General features: G+C 36.3%; 1 protein-coding gene across 1 annotated transcript; it reads right to left on the reverse strand.

Annotated features, from left to right (window-relative positions):
- Positions 1–941: 941 nt before the first annotated feature.
- LOC107786246 (cytochrome P450 81C13) lies at positions 942–4,369 on the reverse strand. Its single transcript, XM_016607693.2, has 2 exons — positions 3,275–4,369; positions 942–1,767 (listed from the first exon to the last, which is right to left on the reverse strand). Exons 1-2 carry the CDS (start codon positions 4,211–4,213, stop codon positions 1,144–1,146), a joined length of 1,563 nt encoding a protein of 520 aa, XP_016463179.2. The 5' UTR covers positions 4,214–4,369; the 3' UTR covers positions 942–1,143.
- Between the last annotated feature and the right edge of the window lie 22,267 nt (positions 4,370–26,636).

Here is a 26,636-nt window from a genome sequence, read left to right on the forward strand (position 1 = left end):
CGACCTACCCTCGTACGATTTGCCTTCAAACTTCACTAATTTCAAAGAGCAGTTTTAGGTTATAGCTCATAACCAATAAGACTAACTCTAGTACCCTACCTCTACAATCGATCCAGTTATAGTGATCGCTTTCCAAATAACTCTAGTCTAAAAAATAAAACAAAAACATCACTATATTTGTGCTAACTATGATTATGCTTCTCAAAAGCAAATAGGTTACAATTCAAGAACAACAGACTTAACCTAACAACTAAAAAACTGGGCACCTTCGTCTTCAGGAATAGGTTTTTTCATTTGAGCAGCTTGAATACTTTGAGAGCACCTTCTTGCCATAATTTCTATTGAAAAGAATGAAGTGCTTGATTTGTATGAATAACATTAGTTATAAGCGGCAACAATATGTCTCTTTATACAGGTATGAGGGTGGTCGAATTCTTTCTTTAATCAATACTCCAAAACGTAGAATATTTTAGTTAAGAAAAATCCTCTTCTAATTTGATTTGGTTTCCTAGTTGTTTCTGCATCCTCAACCTTTTCCTTCCAGGTAAGTAATTCCTTATATATTAAAATCCTCTTAGCACATGAATTCCTCCAGCTAATATCTTTTATTGTTATGCACGAACTAACTTCTTTTCGTAATTCAACTTGCGCACGTGTTCAATCTTTGCGTGTCTAATTGGCATTCTATGTTATCAAGCTACAAACATAGTTCTCTTGTCATCTGCATATAATATTTGTTCATTAGTTTAATAGCATAGTATCCTATCCACAAAATTTGATTCTTTTAGTATGATATATCCTAGTTTTTCAATCATCGAAACACATTCATACTTGATCATGCTCAGGCAACAAAAGCTAGAGAATATGATATTTACAAGTTCAGATCAAACATTTATCATTTTTATTCAAGATACCAAATACTACTCAGAGAAAGCAAAACATCTTGTAATAGATTTCTTCTCTCCGGCATTTACTCTTTATTAACATAACCTTTGAACAACTACTTATTTATCATCCATTGTTGATTAACTTTTCACAAAAATAGCAAAACAGAATAGTGACAAATACCTTGTAAAGAGTGTCAAATCATACGCGTGCAATATAGTGGGTATAGAAGTTTACATTTGGCATAGACAAATTGCCTCAGAGATGTGATAGAAGCTGGACAAGATCTTCGTGTGGAGTGCAGACAGCCTTTAAGGGCTTGTTCTGCATAGTCATTCTAGAATTATAGCTTTCCTCCAAGCTTTCTTCTTCCCCAATTTGCCAGTCAAAACATTGAATAAGTGCACCTAATGCCAAAGAAACTGCTCGCAATCCCATATCAGCTCCAGGGCACGCTCTTCTTCCCATTCCAAATGGTACAAGCTTGTAATTTAACCTTTCTGTTTCCCCTTCCGTTGACTCAAATCTTTCTGGCTTAAACTTGTCAGGCTCCTCCCATACCTTGGGATCCCTGTGAATGGCCCAAGCGTTGACAAATAGCATTGTATGTTTTGGTACATCATATCCTCCAACAATACAATCTTCAGTTGAAAAATGAGGCAATAGAAGTGGTATCGGAGGGTATAATCTCATTGTCTCATTAACAACGCAATACAAATACGGAAGCTTGTTGAGGTCAGATTCGTTCAGCAAGTGCTTGTTCCCAACTTTGTTTTCAATGTCAACTCGTAGCTTATATAATGCCTCAGGGTGAGCTACAAGAAGCCTTATTACCCATTGGATGGTTGTTGATGAGGTCTCTGTTCCTGCAATAAAAACTACCTACAACAAAATAAATGTGGCCATCATAAAAAATTTAAAGGATCTACCTTTTATGTTAACATACATATACAATTTTTATTTGAATAATATATTAGTCGGACTTCATTTTCAAGTGCTCAATTAATATCTCAGAAATACAAACGAAGTTTACCATTTTACAAAGGACAAGTAGAATTAAAATTAGGGGTGGCAAAAGTGGCACAAACCCATCTGACCTATCCAGGTTTTAATGGGTTGGGCATGAGCTACTTTAATGATGGGATAAGTTTTTGCACGACCCAACTAAACTCATTTGTTTTCTATAGCCCAAATCAGTCCATGATTTAAGCCCAAACTTGCCCATGAACAACAATTGTCTTTTAAAGCTTCTAAGGATGTGTTTTGATATGAAGTGATTTTATCACTTATTTTCTCATGTTTGATTGGTGAGTGAAAAAAAAAATTCCGAAAAATATTTTCTAGTGTTTGGTTAGAGAATCGAAAATATTTTCAAAAGAAAATAATTTTTTTATGCTAGTCTTCTCAAAAATATTCATTTTGTTTAAATAAAAAAATATACTCTACCTACAACATAAAAAATAAAAAAAATAATAGGGGTAGGGAGGTACAGGTGTAGGGTGGGGGTTGGGGTGGTGGGAAGTGGGTTGTGTTGGGTAGAAAGTTCTAATTTTACTATTTTTTTATTATTCAGATCTTTGTTAGTATTATAAGATAAAGAACTATCAAATAAAGTTCTAAATTTAAACTGAGGAAAGAAATCATTATGCATAAATTGACATTTACTCCAAAACACAAAACAACTTTTACATGCTTGTTTAAAAGTTGGAATATTACAAAAGATTTGGGTCAATTTAGGTAGGTTGGGTTACAACCTATTGTATAGCCCATCTTGACCCATATAAACTTTGGACATGGTTGGACTTATTTAATGAGTCGTTTCATCTAGACCAACCCAAAAGAGTCAAAACAACCCATTTGTCACCCCTATTAAAATTAGTTCTAACAAGTCGAGATTAGGCTGCTTATTGCCAAGCAAATGCAATCATGCATCAAAGTAAAAAGAGGCTTTACTCTTACTCTGATAAGCCAATTCTGTACCTTAAATTATAATAGGTCCTGTTCACATAAGAATAAATAAACTTTTAGAGAAGAGTAGAAAGTTCATCCACATACAACACTCATCAGAAAATATATGCGCACCATCTATCAAAATGAGGACTATATAATAATAATCTAAACAGAAGGAAATGACCAATTAAAAAGAATGAAATGAGAGCACTAATTTTGAATATATCTACTTTAAGAGACAAGTATTGACTAATCAATCCTAGATGAGATGCACATGGAATTCAAGTTTTTGAAAGTGACAACAGAGAAAAGAAGTCCACACGATAAGAATCTATATCTATTCAAAATATAAGCAGTCACATCAAAATTAGATTAAAGTTTAATTTTTTTTATTTTTCTTTTATTTTCTACAAGAAGGCCAAAATAACAGGATACCAACCAGCATAATACTTTTGATGATATCATCTGTGTAGAATTCAGGCTCTGATTCTTGAAGAGACAAGAGATTTTCGATCAGTGTGGTTTTCTTCTCCATGTTTCCAACAATAGTATTAGATTGTGTAACACTACTTTTCTTGTGTCGAAATTCATCAAGCAAGCTGTTCAAGAATTCATTTCTTTTATTGTGAATTGAGGCCATCTTCTTCTCCAGCCCTTTGTAACCAATCCACCTGAATACTGGCAAGAAATCACACATATTCAAGAACGATATAGTTACTAAGAAAGTCCCTCTAAGTTTTTCAATAATTTCTATGCCCTTTTCCTTGCCAGCATCTTCCTCCTTCACAATATGTCTCCCAGCAATAATTTTGGTCATAAGGTTGAAAACAAAAGTAAAAGACCAGTTGGTCAAATCGATTTTTTTGCTACTATCCTTTGAGAATTTGTATAACGAACGGATAAATATTCCAACTTCTTGATCTCTAAGGATAGAAGATTTCTGTAGGCTATGTGAAGAGAAGAGTTCAACGACAGTTAATCGGCGAAGAATTCTCCAAAGTTGGCCATAGGGTGCCCAAACATAGACAGTATAATTGTAGGTAAACTTGTCACCGGCCAAGGTCTTGGGCCTATTTGCGAATATGATATCATTCTTGGTTAAACATTCTTCAACAGCAGATGGTGAGGACACAACAACCACAGGCATAGAGCCCAACTTGAGGTATAAAACAGGACCATATTTAGCTGATAAGGATGTTAGAGTCAGATGGAGAGTTTTCTTGAGAAGGTAAAGGTGACCAATTATTGGAAAAGAAAATGGACTTGGAGGTAGATTTCTTCTCTGATGGAAAATATATGTGATTAAAATTGGAAGAAGAAACAGTGCTATAGCTAAGTAGAAGTAGGAAGAGAATGAGTAGGAGTATTGGTTCTCCATGCTTGAATCAAACAAGAAAGATTGAGCTATAAAATGAAGAGGATCCACTTAAGTTGACTATTTAAGGAGAAAGACTATTTAGCATTGGATAATATTTTCGTTGGAAATTAGAAAACTAACTTGGTGAGTTTCTTTCAACTTTTTCTCCCATCCCCTACTCGGAGACGTGTTAGAATGATGTGTTACAATTTGAAGTTTGGGTTCGAAATTCAATATTATTGAATTCTAAATTAATAATTTGAATATATTTAATATATATTTTAAGACAAATATAAAATTTAAACGAAAACTACTAAGTTCAAACGCGTAACTAATAAGTCAGCTCCGCTCCTGCCACACCCCTAATGTAATAGTAATAAAAAAAATTGAAAAAAACGTGATGAAATAGCAATTTAGCACTCCAAAAGACAACCAGAGAGTTTGATGGACCACGCAATAGACTGCCTATTTTCTATTGAAGGAACATTAAAAATACAGAAAAGAACAAATCTTAAATAATGAAAAAATAAAGTTGTTTGACTCAAAAGATATCGAAACTTTTTTGAACAAATCAATCAAAGAAGATGAAGGGGTAAATTTTAGTAAGACATAATTAATTCCTGATCAAAGAACTAATAGTATGGATCGCACACAGGATAAAAGAGATGTAAATGATCTTATTGAAATTCAATATTGTGTCTCTCATCGATCGATGGGGGATAACTTTACATGTTCTTCTATGGATTACTTCCTTCCTATCAAGAATACAAGAAGAGAGTTTCAGAGAGAGAAAGGAGGGAGCAACCCTCTTAATCGAAGGTTTTCCCCTACTATATATAGTCAATCACCCTTGTCCTTTACTTGGGCCGACGCCCTCTTGCCTCCAATATGTCTCGGTCATCCCTTTAGGCGCTGTTTCTTCCGACTCGACGGGTGTCGGGAAAGAGACGCAGAGTGGGCTATGCTATCTTTCACTGCCCAATCACCTTGTTAGTTCAGTTGTGACGGTCAGATTTTGACCAATACAAAGGTGCTATTTGTTCATATGCCAGAACAAAAATTTCCCAGTCTAATTGGCAAATGACAAATGAGAAACACGACATATTCTCATTTTGCATGTGTTGAATTATGTAAACGTCTGATTTAAAATAAATAAAGACTTGAGACTTTTAAAAATTAACAGTTTTACGAATAGGCCTATCATGACAATTCCACGCATTGAGAGGACTAACACGCAAATCTCTAAAGTATTATCACTTCAATTTTTGACTACCTGTCACTACTCATCTGAATTTTCAGACATCTTCTTTTAGTTTACCAATTCTAACAATTTTAGAAAGTAAATAGAAACTGAAAAAAAAATTATTTAATGCATAAAATACTCCTATTAAGAAAAGGGGAATTTCCAAGCACTACAATAAAAAGGGGATTTAGCGACAATTGCTTACAACAATAAACTAATTGCCGCTAATATATTCATGGAAGACAAATATTAGCGGTCAATAAATTAACGACTAATTAGTATATCTTTATTTTCCATTCAAGAGAACATATAGTAAAACTATTGTTTTTGCCTTTAGTATTGCCTTTAATTTTTATTTTTTCCTCTAAATAGCTTCCCGCCTAAATATATACCCTCTCAATTTAGTCTAAAGACTACAAAAAAATAAATCAGGAGTTACCTTAATTGAAAAACCCTATACTACAAAAATCTCATCCGCTAGCATCCGCAACCAAAATTGCTGGCCACCATAACAACCAAAAGAGTCAATAAATTTCTATCTCTATCTTGTGTGGGTGTTGGGTTGATTAAAACTTTCTTATTAGTTGGGTCTATGGCTTTGATTGTCGATGATCATTCACATCTTTGTATTTTTTCTAATTTGGAATTGACGAATCTATGGCATGGTTTTAAATTAAACAAACTATTAATTTTATAGCATATTTTTATATGGAATTATTCTTATAGTTATTTAACTTCATTGTTCCTATATTCTAGATCTATAGTTGTTTATAGAAAAGCTGGTTTGACCAATTCAAGGTGAAAATGGGGTTGAACCAAAATAAATTTTATTTATTAACTTTTTAATAATATAGATTTTAGAATAGCATTTATCTACCAAAGCTTGTTTGGTTGTGTAAGGAGGAAGAGGTTGAACATGAACAAGCTAGTTGATTTTTTGAGAAAATTTAAAATTGAAAAAACAAATCAATTGAGCTCTGACTTGCCTTTCTTTTAGTACTATTTTTTGTACTAGTACAATATCCTAGTTATTCAGATTTTATAAACCTACAAATGATCACTGTATTCTAAGTTAGTAGGGAAGACGATTGATTGGAAAATTTACTAAAGTCAACAATTTAGTTATAATTAGTACTATTTATCCATCTTCTTTGGTATTCCATCTTTTCCGGTTCAAATAATAAAGTTGATGTAATTTTATTTCTAAGAAGTGCTCGGGATAATTTTTGATTGATATATCTTAAATATTTGTGTTATGGATTTATGCATTAAGAAAATGATTTAGTTAGTATTTATTCTCAACTTGAAGGTACACATGATAAGTTCATAAACTTATGTATTGTTAAAGCTGCAACTAATGAGCAGGAAGCTCATTTAATTGGAATTTACTCAACTCATGTAGTATCTCTTTGTGAAACGTGTGCTTTTAAGGACCATAAAATGTTGATTGAAAATGCACATTTATTTTCGTACAACTACTTTTCTCTCGCAAGCTTGCACAGTCCATTACAAACACTTGCTTAATATTCCCAAACTGATAAGTCTGTCAAGTCCTTATCCTTAAAAGAAAATCATGAAACATCTTACAGCTTTTGGCATATAGTAGTAGCACAAAATATGATACAACTATAAAATTTAGAGAAAGTATGCAAAAGCTTTCGGACGAGACGAAAATTACCATATATTACAGTATTCGTTCAACATTTGGTATGTATTTTGATTTCCTTTCTATTAAAATAAAGTTGTATTGATTTTAATTTTTTTTATACCCTTTTCATTTGTTACAGGTGGAAGCTATTACAGTTGGCATAGGTCGAACACACTTCTATTTCATTACTTGATCTCGAGAAGCATGAGACATCAATTTCGTGATGGTCAAGAGCGAGAAACTAGAGCTATCAAAGTAAATTTGGATCACATCAATTCTATAAGTAATTAGTTTCTAACATTTTCGTTTCTTCATGCAAATAGGCAAAGGTTTATCTAAGAATGATAAAGCCCAAAAATTTACTTTACAGTATTGGCTAGAAGCTTTAAATAAATTATGTATGTGATCTATCTTGATTTTCTCTTTGTCTGAAAATACAATGTTTGTCGATTATGTATGTAAATATATGAAGAGTAACAAGACCCAACATATATAACGAATGAATTACAAAATCATATTTCTTTCATGCTCTTTTGTGTCCATCATATTATTCAAGTAAAAAAAAAAATTTTTTTTCATTTTTCGCGCAACGCGCGGGTACAAATACTCGTTGTGATAGAAAACAAAGAGATGCAAGAAATGAGAGGCAAGCTGCGCAGAAAGATCATGGGACTATTGTAATGCAGAACCTGAAGGAAGGAGAAGTTTTATGGTGTGCCTCACACAACTGACATTAGTTGTATGAGATTCCTTTTTGTTTCACAAATTTGTGGACCCCAATTTTACACTTTTGGGTACACAAAAATCTGGGTCCACAAAATCGTGAGACAAAAAAGATGCCTCATACAACTAGCGTCAAATCTACGAGATACAAAATAAAATTTTTCCTAGCGAGGGTAGAATTACAAGATGAACAGTGGCAGACTGTCAGAGGCAAATCAGCTTCTAAGGAAGTGCAAAGCGGTGGGCGACATGAGTTGAATGTCGTAAATGGTTTTTGTCCATTGGATAAGACAAATTCCGATTTACAAAAGGCAGGATGTATGACTAAATCAAGGAAGGAACAGAGAAATGGAGAGCTAGATTCGTGGGCACATCTTCTTATCATATCCAAGCATGAATCTTATTACCTGGAATATTAGAGGGTTTAATAAATGCTACAAGCAAAAAGAGTTTGATGAGTGCTTGAGGAATAAAAATATTTCGTAAATAGTAGTCCTTGAGCATAGAATCAAAGAAAAGAATGCACTCAGAATGAAGGATAAGGATAGTAAGGGTGGGGCTGGTATCACAACTATAGTCAAAGTAATAGAGGTAGAGTATGAATTCTCTAAGATCCTAGAGTAATTAATTATACGATGATAAGTGCGCTAGAGGAGTGTATCCATGGAAAGTTGATATGTAATAACATGAACATATAATTCTATTTTGCAGCTGTTTATGGTCTACATACCATTGAAAATAGGAACATGCTATGGGAGGAACTTCGAGCAATTCAAGGCACTCAACAACGACCTTGTTTAACTACGGGAGATCATAACACTACCCTCTTAGCCCAGGATAGGCATTGTGGAAGCCTTGTACACGAAGTAGAAGTAAGAGATTGTAATGACTATCTGTTTGATACTGGTATAGTAGTTATGTAGACATATGGCGTGTGGTTTACTTGGACTAATAGTCACGTCTTCAGCAGAATAGTTTGGGCTTTGGTGAATGCATACTGGATGATTATTTTCCCCATTGTTTAACCAGAAAATAGGAATTTCGGTCAAACCTTAATTTTAGAAGAACTCGCGTTACTGATAATCAAATATGAAACCAATAAGAAGAATTAAATTGAAAGATAGTTGAGTAAGCAAAAGAAATCAAAGTAAATCAGTGTATTTCAATAATAATCTGCGTCCCTTTATAAATGTTATTTCTCTCCTTTTATAGCTATTTCTAAGTACTACGTTTCTTTCCTATCATAATAGAGCCATAATGAGCATTTAATGACATTAATGTAACATTATAATTGGTAATCATAACTATTTCGTGAAGATTCTGTAATGTTTTCCATCATTGATGCTCATTAGTTATGGATAATACGTATCTGTACTTTTTGCTATCTAGGTTCATTCCTCCGATGTCTCTTCAAATTAACAAGAGATTCGAGTAACTGTTCCTTCCTATTTTCTTGAATCTTTGCATGTACATATTAAGGCTCGTGTCTCTTTGAATACTCTTTGCTAGCTGTCATTCTTTCATTTATCCACGTGTCTTGACATGTCAGCACATATTTAATTCCAAATGTTAACTTATTTTTTCCAATACAGATAATCCATCCACTTGCCATTTATTCATTAATTGAATATTTGGGAACTTGATCTCATTAAAGCGGGAATTTTTGCCACCATTCTACATATCATCATACCTTCTTCAGAACTAACGCTTTGTATGTCACTTATATTTAATGCATGTGACACGTGGTGACATTTGATTGGTTCTCCAACCTTCAGTGTCTTTTAAGGCTTTTTTACGGCTTACATCAATTACGAAGTGACAGTTTTCATCATGACGTTCCCATCATTACATTTTTGTTTGACGGTTGCTTATGAGTATAAATATAACCTTTGTCTTTTATTTCTCATAAGTGTTTTCCTTCTTTGAATATTCAATCTTCTTTTCTTCCTCGTACAGCTATGTCTTCTTCGAACCCTAATCCACAAAAATTCCTATTGTTGATGAACTTCCTCTTGCTCTAACTAGGAGCAGGAGAGGAGGTAGGTTACATAGTTTAGGATCAACATCCATTCGAGGTGCTTCTTCATCTCTACCTAGTTCTACTCCTCCTTTTTCTTCTAGAACTAGGGGTTCTCTTCCACATAGATCTTCTGCCAGAAGTAGGGACTCTAATGAACCAGTTCGTGAACCCATAGTAGACGAAATTATCCCCTCTGAACTTTCTTTTTATACTGATAGAGAATCGATTAGGAATAAGGTTTCTTTTATGTCCTTTCTTGATCGTGCTAATGTTTACCCTTCTCAGATTACTGAAGGTTTGATCTCTGTTGTCTATAGAGATTGCCATTGGAAATTTGGCTTCCCAATTATAATTCCTAATGCAAATCAAAGGATCACGTCCTTCAAGGCTGGCTTTTCTTTCGTGTATACGTATCCCTTTACACTGAATTTTAGACCGCTCATTGACCCTGTTATTATCGAGGTCTATCGTTTTTTCAATGATTGTTTAGGAAAAATTGGCTCTATTGTAGGGAGGGTTGTTGCATGTTTAAGATACTTGGCTAATTTGGCTCAACTGCCCTTTACCTTTTTTCATCTAATCCACCTTTACTCTCCTAAGCTATTCCGTCATGTAATTTTTACTTTGGTGGCAAGGAGTAAGAGGGTTTTAGTTAGCCCTGAGGATGATAAAGATCATGGCTGGTGAGTCCAATTTGTTGCTGCTCCCACGGTAGGGCTAGTAGGTGAAGAAAATATGTCATTCCCGGAAAAGTAAAATTTTGCACGTAAGTTTTCTTTACAACTTTCTCTTTTTTATCAAAAAGAGTTTGTACTTCCTGCGACTGTTTAGCTTTTCTTATTTCAGCAACCATGAGAACTGTTGAAGAGATTTTCAATTTTCGTGGTTGGGTAGAAAAGTTATTGACCATTGCTCCTATGGAAGTTAGATCTTGGAAGTACCTCTCAAATAGGTTTGGTTGGAAGGTTAAGACCCATAGTAAGAATTTTTCCTTCTATTTTCATCTATACTTTCATTAGAATGTTTTAACCCTTCTTTTTATCGGGGTTTCCTATTCGCGGTGTAAGTGCTGAATCGATTGCAGCTTCTAGGCTTTCTTTGGCAAGAGCTTAGGAGATCTTGAGTTCTTCATCAAAGAGGAAAGTTGACAAACCCCAGTATTCTGAGAATGAAGAGAAATGGGATGGAAGTTCTTTGGTTAGAAGGTCGTGGTCTAGAAGACGCGTCATTTGGGATGACGAAGCTACTCCTCCCCGTTTTGTTCCCATGACCGAACTTGTTGAAGCCAGATTAGTGAGTTCTAACGAAGATACTCCTATGGAAGCTCGTGACTATGATGAATAACTTTTTTCACGTGGGTTTGATAGTGAAGGTTTTGATTTGGTATCTGATGAAGTACCTCTTGCCTCTTTCCCCGTATCTGTCCCAATGGAACGCTCTTTGGCTGTTTTTACTGCTTCTATTTTTTCTCCACCTCAAGACATTATGACTTATTCTATAGTCCCCACTACTAATGTTTCTCGAACTGAAGTTGGTTCTTCAAGTGGAAGTAAGGTGATGAAACAAATTACCATTGAGGTTCCTGCCGATTGTATTCTTCTGAAGAAGTCTGGCCAAGCTGACGTATGGTTGAAACCCTTAATTGGTCCAGTTGAAAAGTCCAAGGTAGAAAGTCATAGTTCTTTGACTTGGATGAATGACATAGTGCAATCATTATTGAAGGTATTAATGTCTTTCATGTTCTATTCCATTTTCTTTCTGCTGAAATTTTTACCCTCTTTGTTTTATATAGATCAATCTCATCGGTATGGAGATAATGAAAAGGATTTCCCATACATAGCAATTGATGCATGATTACCAGATTGAGGCAGATAATTGGAAAGAGTAGTATGAAAGTCTCCAGCTTTAGATGGAAGTTTTAGAAGAAAACAAATGTACCTTAGAGCAGCAGCTGAGGGTCATCGCATCGGAGTTAGCAGTTGAGAAAGCTTCTTCCAACCAGGCAGGCAAGGATAAAAACCTCCTCGAGTTATCTTTTGCTGAACAACTCTCCAAAGCCACCAAAGAGATAAGAGGTATGAAGGCCTTGTTGAATGAGAAAGAGGTTTATGTAGGTGAGCTTGTTCAAACACTCACCCAGACCCAAGAAGATCTCCGTGTGTCTTCTGATAAGGTCAAGTTTTTGGAGAGTTCCCTTGTCCCTTTACAATCTTCTTACGATGCTTCTTTGATTGAGAGGGAGGAACTCCAGAGTGAAATTGATCATTGGGAAAGAGACTATGAGGCTCTTGAGGACAAAGCTGGTGTCGAAGTAAGTTGGGACATATTGAACATGCGCCATGATTGTTTACTGTGAAAATGGTACTAACAATTAATTTTGATTAAGTAGTTCTAAAAATACGTGATCTATTTTTATGCTAGTTGTTACGCAATTGATGCTATGTGAAAGACTTAGAAATGAGATATGAGTTTAAAAATGAGATGTTAATCAAACTGAATCGCTATCAATCGGGGCCTCGAGCTTGCCTATTCGAGAGCCTCGGGGTCAAGTCCAAAGCTCGGCTGGGAGCTATCGAAGGTGGTCGATGGGGACTAATAGTTATAAACAAATCAATGACGACTCTTTGTGACTAATAATAAGCAATAAATGATGAACTTTAAGTAGAATACAATAAATATGAGCAATAAATGAAGTAATGAGATCAAGAGAATGTGTTAGAAAGCAGAGAGAATGTTCTAGTATATTTAGTATGGAGCAACAGATATCTACAAAATGACAAGGATCTCCTTTATATAAGAGGGGAATCCCAACATAGTACGAGTGAATTTATTACAAAGATGTGGAGATGGGACAGCTAGTTAATACCATGATACGGGCTCAGACTAGCCTGACAGACTTTGCCAGCTCTAGCATCACGACTTGGGAACTCCCCATTTTATTTCCATAACCGTCGGTCTCATACTGCCTCGAGGTCAAGCGTCGATGGACCCTGAGGGATGAAACTCAATCGTGGTCTCGAGCCTTCGAGACGTACCTACGAGGCATCATAACGATGGAAAATTAGACCCTCCGATTTTACCGTATACAATGATACCCTTATGGAGGTTAGCCAAGAAGGTTTTAACTTGGATGCTGAGTTAGCAAAGATTAAAGAGACCATTGAAAATACTCAGCAAGGACAAAGTTTCTCTTCTCTGATGGCTGATACTCCCGAGAATGTTGCAGTTGATCCTGGTGCGGTGGATGTCCCAGCTCCTTCATACCAAATCAAGACTTCTGTTGTTGATGATGACGTCTTGAACTCTTCTTCTGAACCTGCTCCACAATGAAAGTTTATTTGTGAAGTTTGACTCCTTTTTTTTCTTTTTGGTGGAATGTGTGGTAGTATTACCCCTGATCCCATTTTGGGGTTATCTTTTTGGCAACAGCATGTCACTAGGTTTTTTCGGAGATTTAAAATGACAATCAATTTAAGACTAAGTTCATACTAGTTTTAACTTAATATTATAAAATTTTCGTTTTAACTTAATTCTTTTGAGTTTCTGCTATACTCCTTTAATAATTTTCTTTATTTCTTTATAAGTCCAAGGCTTGCTTTTAATACATAGGTTTTTGTCTTACCCTTTTGACTTTTTGCATTTTAGAAATGCTTAATTAATTTCATGGATTTTTGAATCAAACATGAATTATAAAAGAGTGCCCTTTTATATACGACACTTAATGAAGAAGACATCTCAGCTTCATAATGGTGTAATCATATGAAAAGATAAATAGGAACACACATGTTTCTTGAAATAACTTTGAGAAAATTTTTCATTCGAACTTGTCAAGCTTAAATAATACCATACATGTATTTAATTATCTTCTATAACTCTTCCGTAACTGTGTTCTTTTACAACAAATTTGTAAAAAAGAAAATCCAAGGGTTTCTTTATGACCCATGGCTAAATACTACCTTTAACCTAAACATTCGTTGAAATTTGTATCCACGAGTGTATTCTTCACAGGTTTTTGGATCAGGCTTGCATTTTTGGCTCGTGACTTTGCTCTGAACGTGATATTTATTGAGTAGACTTTAGGCTTGACTTGAAATTTAATTGTTTCAGCCTTCTTTTCCTTCCTTATACTTATATCATATGTATATTATATAGTCCTCCAAGTATTAGATCTTTGAAGTATGAAAACTCGAGCACTTGATTATTCCTTCCATGCGGTCCTTTTCCTGAAAAGGAAAAACATACGGGACTCTAAGGTATGATTTTAGATAAAGAATGCTTAACCAATTTAAATTTCCATCAGAATAGTTGTAACCTTAGACCGGAAATTATGTTCTTTCCACGTGTCTTTCAGGTCGTAATTCATCATTTAGTGTTGGCTAGCTTTTTGCCTATCATCTAAAATTGTTAGTAAAATTTTAAAAATTAAAAATAAATATCGTGAGTGGGGATACCTGACTATTGGTATTTCCTTTCCTTAGAAGTAGTATTTCTTCAAATAAACAACATTCCAATTTGAAGGTAGAATCTTGTCATCTAAAGTTTCAAGCTCGTATGCTCCTTTTCCTGCGATACCATGAATCTTGTAAGGCCCTTGCCAATTTGGACTCAACTTTCCTGCATTGGCTGCCCTCGTGGATTGGAAAACTTTCTTGAGTACGTAGTCCCCAATCTTGAAGTATCTGAGACGAGCTTTCTGATTGTAATAGCGCTCAATAACTTGTTTTTGCACTGCCATCCTTATTAATGTGGTTTCCCTCCTTTCTTAAAGTAAATCCAGGTTTACCCGCATCTCTTATTCGTTCGACTCTTCAGTAGCTTGAGTATATCTCGTACTTGGCTCCCCAATTTCGACTGGAATTAAGGCTTCAGCTCCGTATACAAGTGAAAATGGTATTTCTCCTGTAGTTGTTTTTGCTGTTTTTCGGTATGCCCACAAGACTCCAGGTAATACCTCTAGCCAATTGTCCTCTGATTCCTCCAGTATTTTCTTCAAATTGTTGATAATGACTTTATTCATTGATTCAGCTTGTCCATTACCCACCGGATGGTAAGGTGTTGAGGTAATCCTTTTAATTTGCCAGCTTTTGAAGAATTCTGTGATTTGTGCACCTATGAATTGTGGACCATTATCACATACGATCTCCTTTGGCAACCCCAAATCGGCATATGATGTTTCTCTAGATGAAATCTCTGACCTCTTTTTCTCGCACCTGTTTGAATGCTCCTGCTTCTACCCACTTAGTAATATAGTTAGTGATTACTAACAAAAATCTTACCTTACCTTTGGCTTATGGTAGTGAACCTACAATATCCATCCCTCACTTTATAAAAGGCCATGGTGCAATAACTAGATGTAACAATTCAGCTAGCCGATGCATGATGTTGCCATATCTTTGGCACTTGTCACGTTTAGCCATGAAGCTTTCTGCCTCTTCTTCCATTTTTGGCCGGTAATAGCCAGCTATAATTATAGTTTCCACTAAAGATCTACCATCCGACATTATTTCCATAGTGTCCCTCGTGTGTTTCCTTCATCACATATTCCATTTGAGAAGGCCCGAGACATCTTTCTAGAGGACCACCGAACATTTTTCGAAATAAATTGCCTTGATTTAAATAGTAACGAGCAGCTTTTTGGCGAAGAGCTTGAGACTTTTTCTTATCTTCAGGTAGTATTCCATATTGCAAAAAATTGACAATCTCGTTTCTCCAATCCCAAGTTAAATTATTGTAATTTACCTCATTTTTGTCTCGATCAAGCACTGAATGAAATAAATGTATCACGGAAACATTTTCTTCATTTGTTACTTCCGCAGCGGATGCAAGATTAGCTAGAGCGTCTGCCTTGGCATTTTCTTCCCTTGGTATCTACGTGATTTTTCAAGTTTAGAATTGTCTAACCAGATCCCGTGCCTTTTCCAGGTATTGTTGCATCTTTGTCTCTCTTGCCGTATAAGTCCCCTGCATTTGATTAACAACGAGCTGCGAGTCACTTTTGATTATGACCTGCTTTATTCCGAGCTCTTGTGCCAATTCTAAACCTGCAATGACACCTTCATATTCTGCCTTATTGTTAGTGATTGGATAACATTTTATTGCTTAACGTATGGTTTCACTCGCAGGGGGTACTAGGATAATCCCTAGGCCTGCTCCTTTACATTTGATGAACCGTTAGTAAATAAGATCCAGGTACCTGGATTAGATCCGTTAAATACCTGTAGTTCTTTTTCTGCCTCCAACTGTATCCCCTGGCTAAAATCTGCCACGAAATCTGCTAAAACTTGTGACTTCATTACAGTTCTAGGTTGATATGTAATGTCATATTCGCTTAGTTCTATAGCCCACTTGGCTAATCTACCCGATAACTCTTGTTTATGCAATATATTGCGTAAGGGGTAGGCAGTTACTACAGAGATAGAATGACATTGGAAGTAAGGTCTCAATTTTCTAGATACCATAATTAAGGCTAATGCAAGTTTCTCTAAATGAGGATATCGAGTCTTAGCATCTAGCAAAGATTTGCTAACATAATAAATCGGTGATTGTTTACCTTAGTCTTCTCAAACTAGTACAATACTTACCGCTACTTCTGAAACTGCAAGGTAGATAAGCAATTCCTTCATGTCTTTTGGTTTGGCTAGCAATGGTGGATTTGACAGGTATGCCTTTAAGTTTTTAAGCGCTTGTTGACATTATTCATACCATTCAAATTGGTTTTGCTTTTTTAAAGCTGCAAAAATTTGAAACACTTTTCTGATGACTTGGAAATAAACCTCCCCAAGGCTGTTATTCTTCCTGTCAGCCTTTGAACTTCTTTTTTGCTCGTGAGTATATCCAAAATTTCTTCAATAGATTTAATCTGTGCAGGATTTACTTCAATGCCACCGTTAGAAATAATAAATCCCAAGAACTTACCTGATGACACGCCAAATGCACATTTCTCATGATTTAGCTTCATGTTAAATTTGTGAAGAATCTGAAATGTATCAGTCAAGTGTGGAATATGATCCCATGTTTGTTGTGATTTGACCAACATAACATCTATATATACTTCCATGGTTTTTCCTAGGTGTTCTTGGAACATTTTGATCACTAGCCTTTGGTATGTGGCCCCAACATTCTTTTAACCGAACGGCATAACTTTGTAACAATAAGTCCCCCTGTCTATGATAAAGGAAGTTTTTTCTTCATCTAGAGGATCCATTTTAATCTTATTATATCCTGAATAGGCATCTAAAAAACTTAATAATTCATGCCCTGCAGTAGCATCAATTAGTTAATCTATATGCGGTAATGGAAAAAATCTTTAGGGCAAGCTTTATTTAGATCAGTATAATCTAGACAAACTCGCCACTTACCATTGTTTTTGGGTATTACTACAGTATTAACCAACCAATCTGGATAATTTACCTTGTGGATGGATGATTTTTAAAAGTTTTTGCACCTCATCTTGAATCACCTAATTCTTGAAGGAGCCTTGCTTCCTTTTCTTTTGTTTGACAGGTGGGTATGATGGGTCTTCATTTAATTTGTGAGTCATTACCTCTGGTGGTATACCTGTCATATCTGAATGAGACCAAGAAAAATAATTTGTGTTAGCCTTTAAAAATTCAATCAACTTACGTTTCATCTCTGGACTGAGGTTGGTTCTGATGTAGACTTTTATGTCCGGCCAATGTACAAATAGTAGCACAACTTCCAATTCCTCGATCATTGTTTTAATATTTTCATTTTCGTCTGGTTCCTGAATAGTATCGGGCCTCGAGTCTACATCTGTTTGCCTATCTTTAGTTGAGGTTCACATTGTCGTGTCCTCAACTGAGTTCTGTGATTGCTATTTTTCGTCACTTTTAGCGTTTGAATCTGCAATGATATTAATGCTTCGTGAAGCTTGTTGGTCACCACGAATTTTCCGTATTCCCCATTGTGATGGAAACTTGATAACTTGATGTAAGGTAGATGGAACAACGTCCGTTTCATGAATCCATAGGCTGCCGAGAATCATATTGTAAGCCATATCCATTTCTACTACCTGATATTTCGTATCCTTGACTACTCCTTCTGTGAATGTGGTGAGTATTATCTCCCCTTTTGTTACGACACTCGAGTTGTCAAAACCAGATAAGGTGCGTGCCTTGGGTATCAACTTATCATCGATTTGCATCTCGTTTACCACTCTTAACAAAATGATATTCACGGAACTAGCTGGATCAATCAAAACTCGTTTTACATTAGTTTCATGTACAAGTAAAGATATTACCAGTGCATCACTATGCGGGGTTAGCACGCCATCTGCATCTGCATCATCAAATATAATACTATCTTTTTCCAAAACCTGTCGAACTCATTTCCCGTGGGTAACTTTAATTTTTAATACCTTCTTTGCTGCCATATATGTCACACCATTGATTTCTTCCCCTCCACTTATGAATTGACCGTCCTTTTTGGTGAAGGAGATTTTGGTGGTTCCTATCTATTCTTCATATATGCCTGCTTTCCTTTTTCACTAAACAGTTCAATTAAATACCCCTGTTTTAATAAATGTTCTACTTCGCATTGTAGTAATCTGCAATCCATTATTTTGTGACCGTGACCGTTGTGAAACTTACACCAAAAATCAGGATTTCGCCTGTTTAAGTTTTATCTCATTTCCTTTGGCCACCGTACCTTGTCTCCCATGCTTCTTAAAACAACCACCAACTCGGATGTGCTAATATTAAAGCTATAACCGTCGATATTTGCCTTCGAGTTTCTGTCATCATCTCGCGTCCTCTCGTGTATTTCGTTATTTTCCGAACCATGATGATGAACCTGACTCTCTATCTCTTGATCTATGATCGTACCTTGGGTTTTTCGGTTTTGAATGTGAGTCTCTTCCTGCTGGTCCCTTGTAAGGCTCGTACCTGTTTTTGCCGGACCTTTTTTCAGTTTCAGCTCTCCTTGAACTCACCCTTTCATCTTTTCGAGACTGAATGATAGTATCTTCTTCTATCCGCAGTTTCGTGTTGTATCTGTTATAAATATCATTCCAAGAAGTTGTTAGAAATTCTCGTAAACTTTCCTTGAGTCTCCTCGTGGGTTCTAAGCTTTTTTCATTTAAATTACTAGCAAAGACCATAGCCGCCCAGTTATTAGGTACACGTGACAACATCATCCTCTCACGCCGGAACCTGTCAACGAACTCCCTGAGTAACTCTGTATCTCCTTGTTTTATTTTGAAAATTTCTTCCATTCTTTTTTAAACTTTTTGAGCTCTTGAGTGTGCTTTGATAAATGAATCTGCAAGCTCAGCAAAAGAATCTATAGAATTTTAGGGTAAAAGAGAACACCATGTTAATGCTCCCTTCGTGAGCATTTCTCCGAACTTTTTGACTAGTACTAATTCAATTTCTTGCTTGGTCAAATCATTGCCCTTTACGCCATTTGTAAATACGGTTACGTGATCTCGGGGGTCAGTTGTTCCATCATATTTTGGAATATTGGGCAGTTTGAATTTCTTTGGAATTGGCAAAGGAGCGTCAATTGGCTTCCAAGGTTGTTGAGAGTATTTGTCCATATCTATTCCCTTGATTATATGTGGCACTCCATGTATATGCTCTATGCGATCGCTCTGCTCCTTGAGCTGTTTTTGTAAAGTTGGTACTAAATTATGTAAATCAGAATTGACTGGGTTACTTGAGCCTCTATCACGGATTCGCTAAGAGTTCCTCCACTGCCTGAGTTAGTGAGTCCTGAGCGAGGATTTTCCACGGTGTTGTTGTTTGGAGTTGGTGTTGGTGGTGCAACACCTGACAGCTGGTTAGCAAAAGCCCGAAGAGTGTTACTGACTTGTTAGGCGATTAATTTTTTCAAAGCATCATCAATAGCTTGGTTATTTTCGAACTAATCATTCGTATTTGATTCAGATCCGTCAGGAGTCCCCTCTCGGGATTGTCAAGGAGAGGGGATGGAGCTGGAGTTCCTCCACCTTGTTGATTCTCCGGTCGTTGCTGATTTTCTTGGTGTTGTAAATCTTGCTGGTTGTTGGCATTGACATTCTACATGATTGTTTCGATAAGAGAGTTGGTTTGGAAAGTAAAAATTATTAGAATCCCGGCAGCAGAACCAATTTATTTAACAAGAAAATAGGGATTTCGGTTAAAGCTTAATTTTAGAAGAACTCGGGTTACTGATAATCAAATATGAAACAAATAAGAAGAATTAAATTGAAAGATAGCTGAGTAAGCAAAACAAAGCAAAGTAAATCAGTGTATTCCAATAATAATTTGTGTCCCTTTACAAATGTTATTTCTCTCATTTTATAGCTATTTCTAAGTACTACGTTTTTTTTCTCTCATAATAGAGACATAATGAGCATTTAATGGCATTAATGTAACGTTATAATTGGTAATCGTAACTGTTTCGTGAAGATTCTGTAACGTTTTCCATCATTGATTCTTATTAATTACGGATAATATGTATATGTACTTTTTGCTATCTAGGTTCCTTCCTCCGATGTCTTTTCAAATTACCAAGAGATCCGAGTAACTGTTCCTTCCTATTTTCTTAAATATTTGCCCGTACCTATTAAGGCTCATGTCTCTTTGAATACTCTTTGCTAGATGTCATTCTTTTATTGATCCACATGTCTTGACATGTCAGCACATAATTAATTTCAAATATTAACTTGATTTTTCCCAATACATGAGGTATCTATTTTGGATCAAGGTTGCTCTGACCATTCAAATCTATGCATAAGGCTTGGTGGTAATATACTTGTGGGGATTTCTTGAAAGTAGTAGATAATACTTGGTTGAGGTCATGAAAAGGATACTTTATGGAAAGAGTCTGGTAGAAACTGAAGATATTTTAAGGGTGGTCTCAAGCAGCTAATATGAAATAATTTAGAGGGATTGAAACAAAAATAAAAAATCCAAGACAATAGCTCGTAGATATTCAAGTCCAAATGAGGAGTCATGATCACCAATATGAACTCTTTTTAAATGATATGGGAATCAAATAACAATTTAAAAAAAAAAGATACAAAATTGAAGAGAGTGTCCTTAGATAGAAGTTCAAAATATAATGGTTGAAGCTAGGAGATTCTAAAAATGCTTTCTTCTTTGCAAATATGAAAAGCATGATCAGTCAAAATAGGATCAAGAGTCTAATCAATATAAATGAGGATGAAGTAAGGACGTAACTAAGGCATAAATAATAGGATTTTATAAGACATTCTTGGGTTCTACAACTTCTCATCTTTCAACTTTAACTCTTAATGTTATGAAAGAGGATAGGGTCGTACGAAGAAAACAACAAAGGAGGAAGTAGAACTAGCTCTAAATGGATTGCACATGTAACGAAGGAGGAAGTAGAACTGCTCTAAATGGTATTTATGATCTCAAGGCCTCAGGATGTAATGGATATTATGCTTACTTTTACAAGAAAGCTTGGACACTAATTGGAAAGAAGTCACACAAGTTGTATTGGAGTTCTTTGCAATAGATGAGATGTATTGACCTATGAAGTGTAATATTACTCTGATTCTAAAGGTGTATAACCCAACTAGAGTCTCTGAGTTCAGACTATCTCATGTTGCACTATTCTTTATAAATTATATTAACGATATTAACACATAGAATGCAACGAGTTTTGGACACTATTTGATAATAGTTTGTCTGGTTTTGTACCTAGTAGGATGATTACTGGTTTTGGAAAGAACTCTATTTGAAGATTCCTCTAGAAAGCTGGTGCTGAATTGTCTATGAAAGCCTTAATAGCATGGGAAAGGCTATGTTATCCTATGTCTGCTAGAGATTTGAACTTGATGGATGTGGCGGTCTTGAACCAAGGTGCCATTTGTAAAATATTATGAAATATATACAACAAAAAGAGATAAATTGTGGGCTCAATGGGTACATAGTTATTACGTAAAATTTAAAATACAAAAGTTTGTGGGACACTCAACCAAATCAAGCCTCATGGATAATTAAATGATCTTCATGGCTAAATTTATATTTGACGAAGCTGAATACAATGAAACGGATGTGCAACAGTTGGATAGGTTCTCCATAATGGAACTATACTGTAATGTTAGAGGCGACTATCATATAGTTGATAGGAAGAGATTAGTTTGGAATAACTATGGTTAATGTAGATGGGGCTTCATTTAATATTTGACTGTTTACAAGAGATTGCTCACCAGAGATAGAATGGCATAATGGACCTATTGATGACCTGGGTTGTACCCTTTTGTGAACTAAATTCTAGTTTAGGATACTTACGAGTCTCTCATCACAGAAGCGGATCGTCCATAGAAACTACGATACGAATTACTGGTTGTTGAAAATTTTCACATGACGGATGAACTTCCTTACTTCCACAGCCTAAATACCCCTTTTCAGGATAAAGAAAGTCTAATCCCATAGCTTGTTTCCCATAAGAAACATTAGGTAACTATTTTTTCCTCTTTATAGGTCATAAGTAGGGTTTAAGAGGAGTAATTAGTAAGATTATAGCTCATCTAGCACCCTTTATCAATGGACCTGACCCAATAACATTTTTCACTTCACTCATACATAAAGGAGTGATAAAGCTCCATCATCGAGCTAAGACAAAATATATTCTTCCTTTTTATCTCTCTTGCATTATTCATACTAGACTAGATAAATACTTCGTCGACCATCATACTATGAGATTACCATGCTATACTTCTGTTGGCATTAAATAACCTCTCGTTATCGTCAGGGAAGTCTTCAAGTACATCATAAAAAGTATGCTTAATGTCCCAGATCACTTGAATCACATAGATACATCCTCAAGATCTCATGTATCGTAATTTCTTGTGTTTACAATTATGACTCAGAAGTTATAACTGATACTAGCAAATGCAAACTAAATAAGATTCCCTCAATAATCTTCCTCTTCTCACAAGTTTGTCAACTTGAATTCAATTTGCTTTTCTAGTCATGCACCGCCAAATCGAATTTCTCAAGGTTTTGACGTTATTTTGTGTTTTGAGACATTGGTCAAGTTAATGGGAGGTATATAGACTAGTTAATATATTCGGATGAGGTCTTGAGGGGCTCGGATGAGTTTCAGACCACCTGGAGCATGTTTGACATTGATAATTTTGCTAGTGTCTGGTGTGCATTACGACCGCAGGCATAGCATTCGTAAAGAAGTAATTGTGGCCTAGAGGTTGGCCTTCATGTTCACAAAGCTATGATCACATTCACGGAGGGAGGTTGGTCGATGACTTTCACGTTCAAGCCCGTTGCAATCGTGGATAAGGTTGGGTAGATGGCTTACACATTCGCAAGGTCCCTATTGCTTTCACGAAGAAGGGATTCCTAGCGATGGTAGTTTGTTCTTCACGAACGCGAGGTCGTGGCCACGTTTGCAAATAGTAGTGCTGGTAGAAGCATTTTATGTCCAAAATTTTGGGATTTTGCCCATTTTCACATTTTTTAGTTTTGGAGAACGAGAGAAGGAGATTTTAAAGAGGAATTTCACTACAATCTTGGAGGTGAGTAATTTCTATTTGATTATATATTTGATTTCCCATGGATTGTTTTTTAACCAAAAATATGGAATTTTGATGTGAAATCTGGGGGTTTTATGTACAATTTAAGAGACTAATTTAAACTCGGAGTTAAAATTTAATCATATATTTGGACTCGACGAGTATTGATCATCGTGATTTGGTTTCAGATTTTGGACGTGCGAGCCTGGGCTAAATTTTAGGAAATTCTTCAATGATCGAAGCTTTGTTGATTGGAATCACTTCTTATAGTATTGTTTGACTTCCATGGATGATCTCTAGCTTGGATTTACGTGATTGGAAGTCATGACCAAGGTTTAGATGCGATTTGGAGTTGATAACTAGCCGGATAATGTAAGTATCTGTCACGACCCAAAACTCAGGCCCGGCCGTGATGGCGCTACTCGTGAAGACAAGGCCAGCCGACACACTCCCAAATCATTTTAAGCAATTAAGATAATACAAATTAAGTCTTTAACATAATAATAACCCCAAAATAAAGGTGAATAATACAGTTTGTGGAATAGATATAGCCCGATATCGGGGTGTCACCAGTCATGAGCATCTATCATAAAACCTATAAGTCTGAAAGAGTCTACACAACTATTACATAACTAAAACAAGAGAAAATAAGATAGAGGGAGAAGCACTAGGCTGCGAACGCCGAGCAGCTACCTAGTGAATCTCCGAAATCTGCTGGAAGCTCTCAACCCTCGCAAGCAGGACCTGAAGCGCCTGAATCTGAACACGGGGTGCAGAGAGTAAAGTGAGTACTCTAACTCAGTGAGTAATAATAATAAATGTAGACTGAGTAACAGAAATCACGTAAAAGCACATCAACATGCTACAAAGAAGCTGTAAAAGCCAAAAAATAATGGAACAGTGAAAATATGTAAAGTCACTTTAGTTCAGTTTAAGCTTCTTTAGAATGCCTTTTTAACAGTTAAGCAAGTAAAGGACAGGCAAATAGAAAAGATAAATACATAAAGAACCGCCCCTCGGGAACAATACCAACGGAATCAGCCCCTCGGGCAACACATGGAACAATACCAGCCCCTCGTGCTATATCTCAAATCACAATGGGTACCCGCGCTCGCTGGGGATGTGCAGACTCCTGGAGGGGCCCCTTACGGCCCAAGCGTAATATCAAATCATCTCGTGGCATCATCACTAGGCTCTCGGCCTCATATTAACAAGCCACCTCGTGGCATACATATCTCAGGCCCTCGGCCTCATAATCATAATCCGTGTTTCCTCACAACATAGGCCCTCGGCCTTACTCAGTCTAAATCCTCACAAATCACTCGGGCAATAGTAAAACATGATTCTCAGTCCAAAATATCATTTAAAAGATCATTTAAGTGTTAAAACAGAGCAAACATGGCTGAGTTATGAAAACAGTGGAATATAGCATGACTGAGTTCAAGTATAAAGTCAAAACAGTGAGGAAATATCAATACAAAATTCCCTAAGGGTTCAAATAGTTGGCACGAGGCCCAAATATGGCGTTCAGCCCAAAATATGATGTTCACAAATAAATTTCAGTCAAATACGCGATAAAATAGTCATTTGGGACGGACTAAGTCACAATGCCCAAGAGTGCACGACCCCACGCTCGTCATCAAGCATGTGTGTCACCTCAATATAGCACAACGATATGCAAATCCGGGGTTTCATACCCTTAGGACATCATTTACAATCATTACTCACCTCTACCCGGTCCAAATCTCTAACTCGCAATTCCTTTGCCCCTCGAATCGGCCTCCAGATGCTCCAGATCTAATCAAAATCAGAACCACGACGTCAAAATATACTAAGGGAATGAAGCCCAAGCAAAAATAATCAATTTACAACATAAATCCCGAAATTACCAAAATCTGAACCCCGGGCCCACGTCTTGGATTCCTATCAAATTCACATCAATGGATTCCTTATCACTCCCCGAATTCATTTATAGCAAAAGAATCGAAATCCAACCACAAATGTCCCCTCAAATCCTAATTTATAGGTTTCCAATTTCAAGCCCTAGTTCTTCAATTTTAGGCTTAAATTCCATGATTAATTAGGTAGATTTTACATTAGAATCGAGTTTTAAGTCCATGAATCTTACCTCCAAGTGTTTCCCCTTGAATCCCTCTTCAATCCTCTTCAAAAAGCTCCAAAATCACTCAAAAATGATGGAAATAAACCCCAAAATCGTAGACAAGACGACTATTTAAACATTTTGCCCATGCCTCATTTCCTTCTTCGCGAACGCGGTCAACGCCTCGCGTTCGCGAAACACAAATCAACTTTGACCAGAAATTTCCTCTTCGCGATCGTGACCTGCCCATCACGAACGCGATGAACAACTTGACCTCAAACCCAACTGGCCAATTTCCTCTACGCGAACGTGGAGCCTCCCTCGCGAACGCAATGCACAATAATCCAACCTTTCGTGAACGTGGAGCCTTCCTCACAAATGCAAAGGCTAAAATCTCAGCCTCCTCAACCAACCCTTCGCGGTCGTGGCTCCCCTCTCATGAACGCGAAGGTCATTTGTCTACAACACTGAGCAGCAGTTTTTTACACTTTTTCAAAACATGAAATGATCCGATTGACCACCCGAAACTCACCCGAGGCCCCCCGGAACCTTAAATAAATATGTCAACACATCCCATAACCTCATTCAAACTTGTTCCAAATTTCGGAACGCTCAAAACAACATTGAAACACCAAATTTGCATCGGATTCAAGCCTAAATATTCCAAAATCTTCTAAATTACGCTTTTGATAAAAAATCCAACCAAACCACGTTCGAATGACCTGAATTTTGCACACAAATCCCAAATGATACAACGGAACTACTGCAACTCACAGAATTCCATTTCGACCCCTATATCAAAATCTCACCTATAAATCGGAAATTGCTAAAAATCCAATTTTGCCAATTCAAGCCTAAATCTACTCCGGACCTCCAAAACACATTCCAATCACGCTCCTAAGTCCCAATTCACCTTCCGAAGCTATCCGAACCACCGGAACTCACATCCGAGCCGTCTAACATATAAGTCAACATCCGGTTGACTTTTCCAACTTAAGCTTCCTCAAAAAAGACTAAGTGTCTCAAACCTTACCAAATCCTTTTCAAACCCAAGCCAACCAACCCGATCACATATAGAACCGATAGTCAAATTAATAAGAAGCAGAAATAGGGGAAACATAGAGGCAACTCATGAGATGACTGGTTGGGTCATCATATCCTCCCCCTCTTAAACAAACGTTCGTCCTCGAACGAGTCAAGAAACA

Source organism: Nicotiana tabacum, chromosome 20 (genome assembly GCF_000715075.1).
Source record: "Nicotiana tabacum cultivar K326 chromosome 20, ASM71507v2, whole genome shotgun sequence".
NCBI lineage: Eukaryota > Viridiplantae > Streptophyta > Magnoliopsida > Solanales > Solanaceae > Nicotiana > Nicotiana tabacum.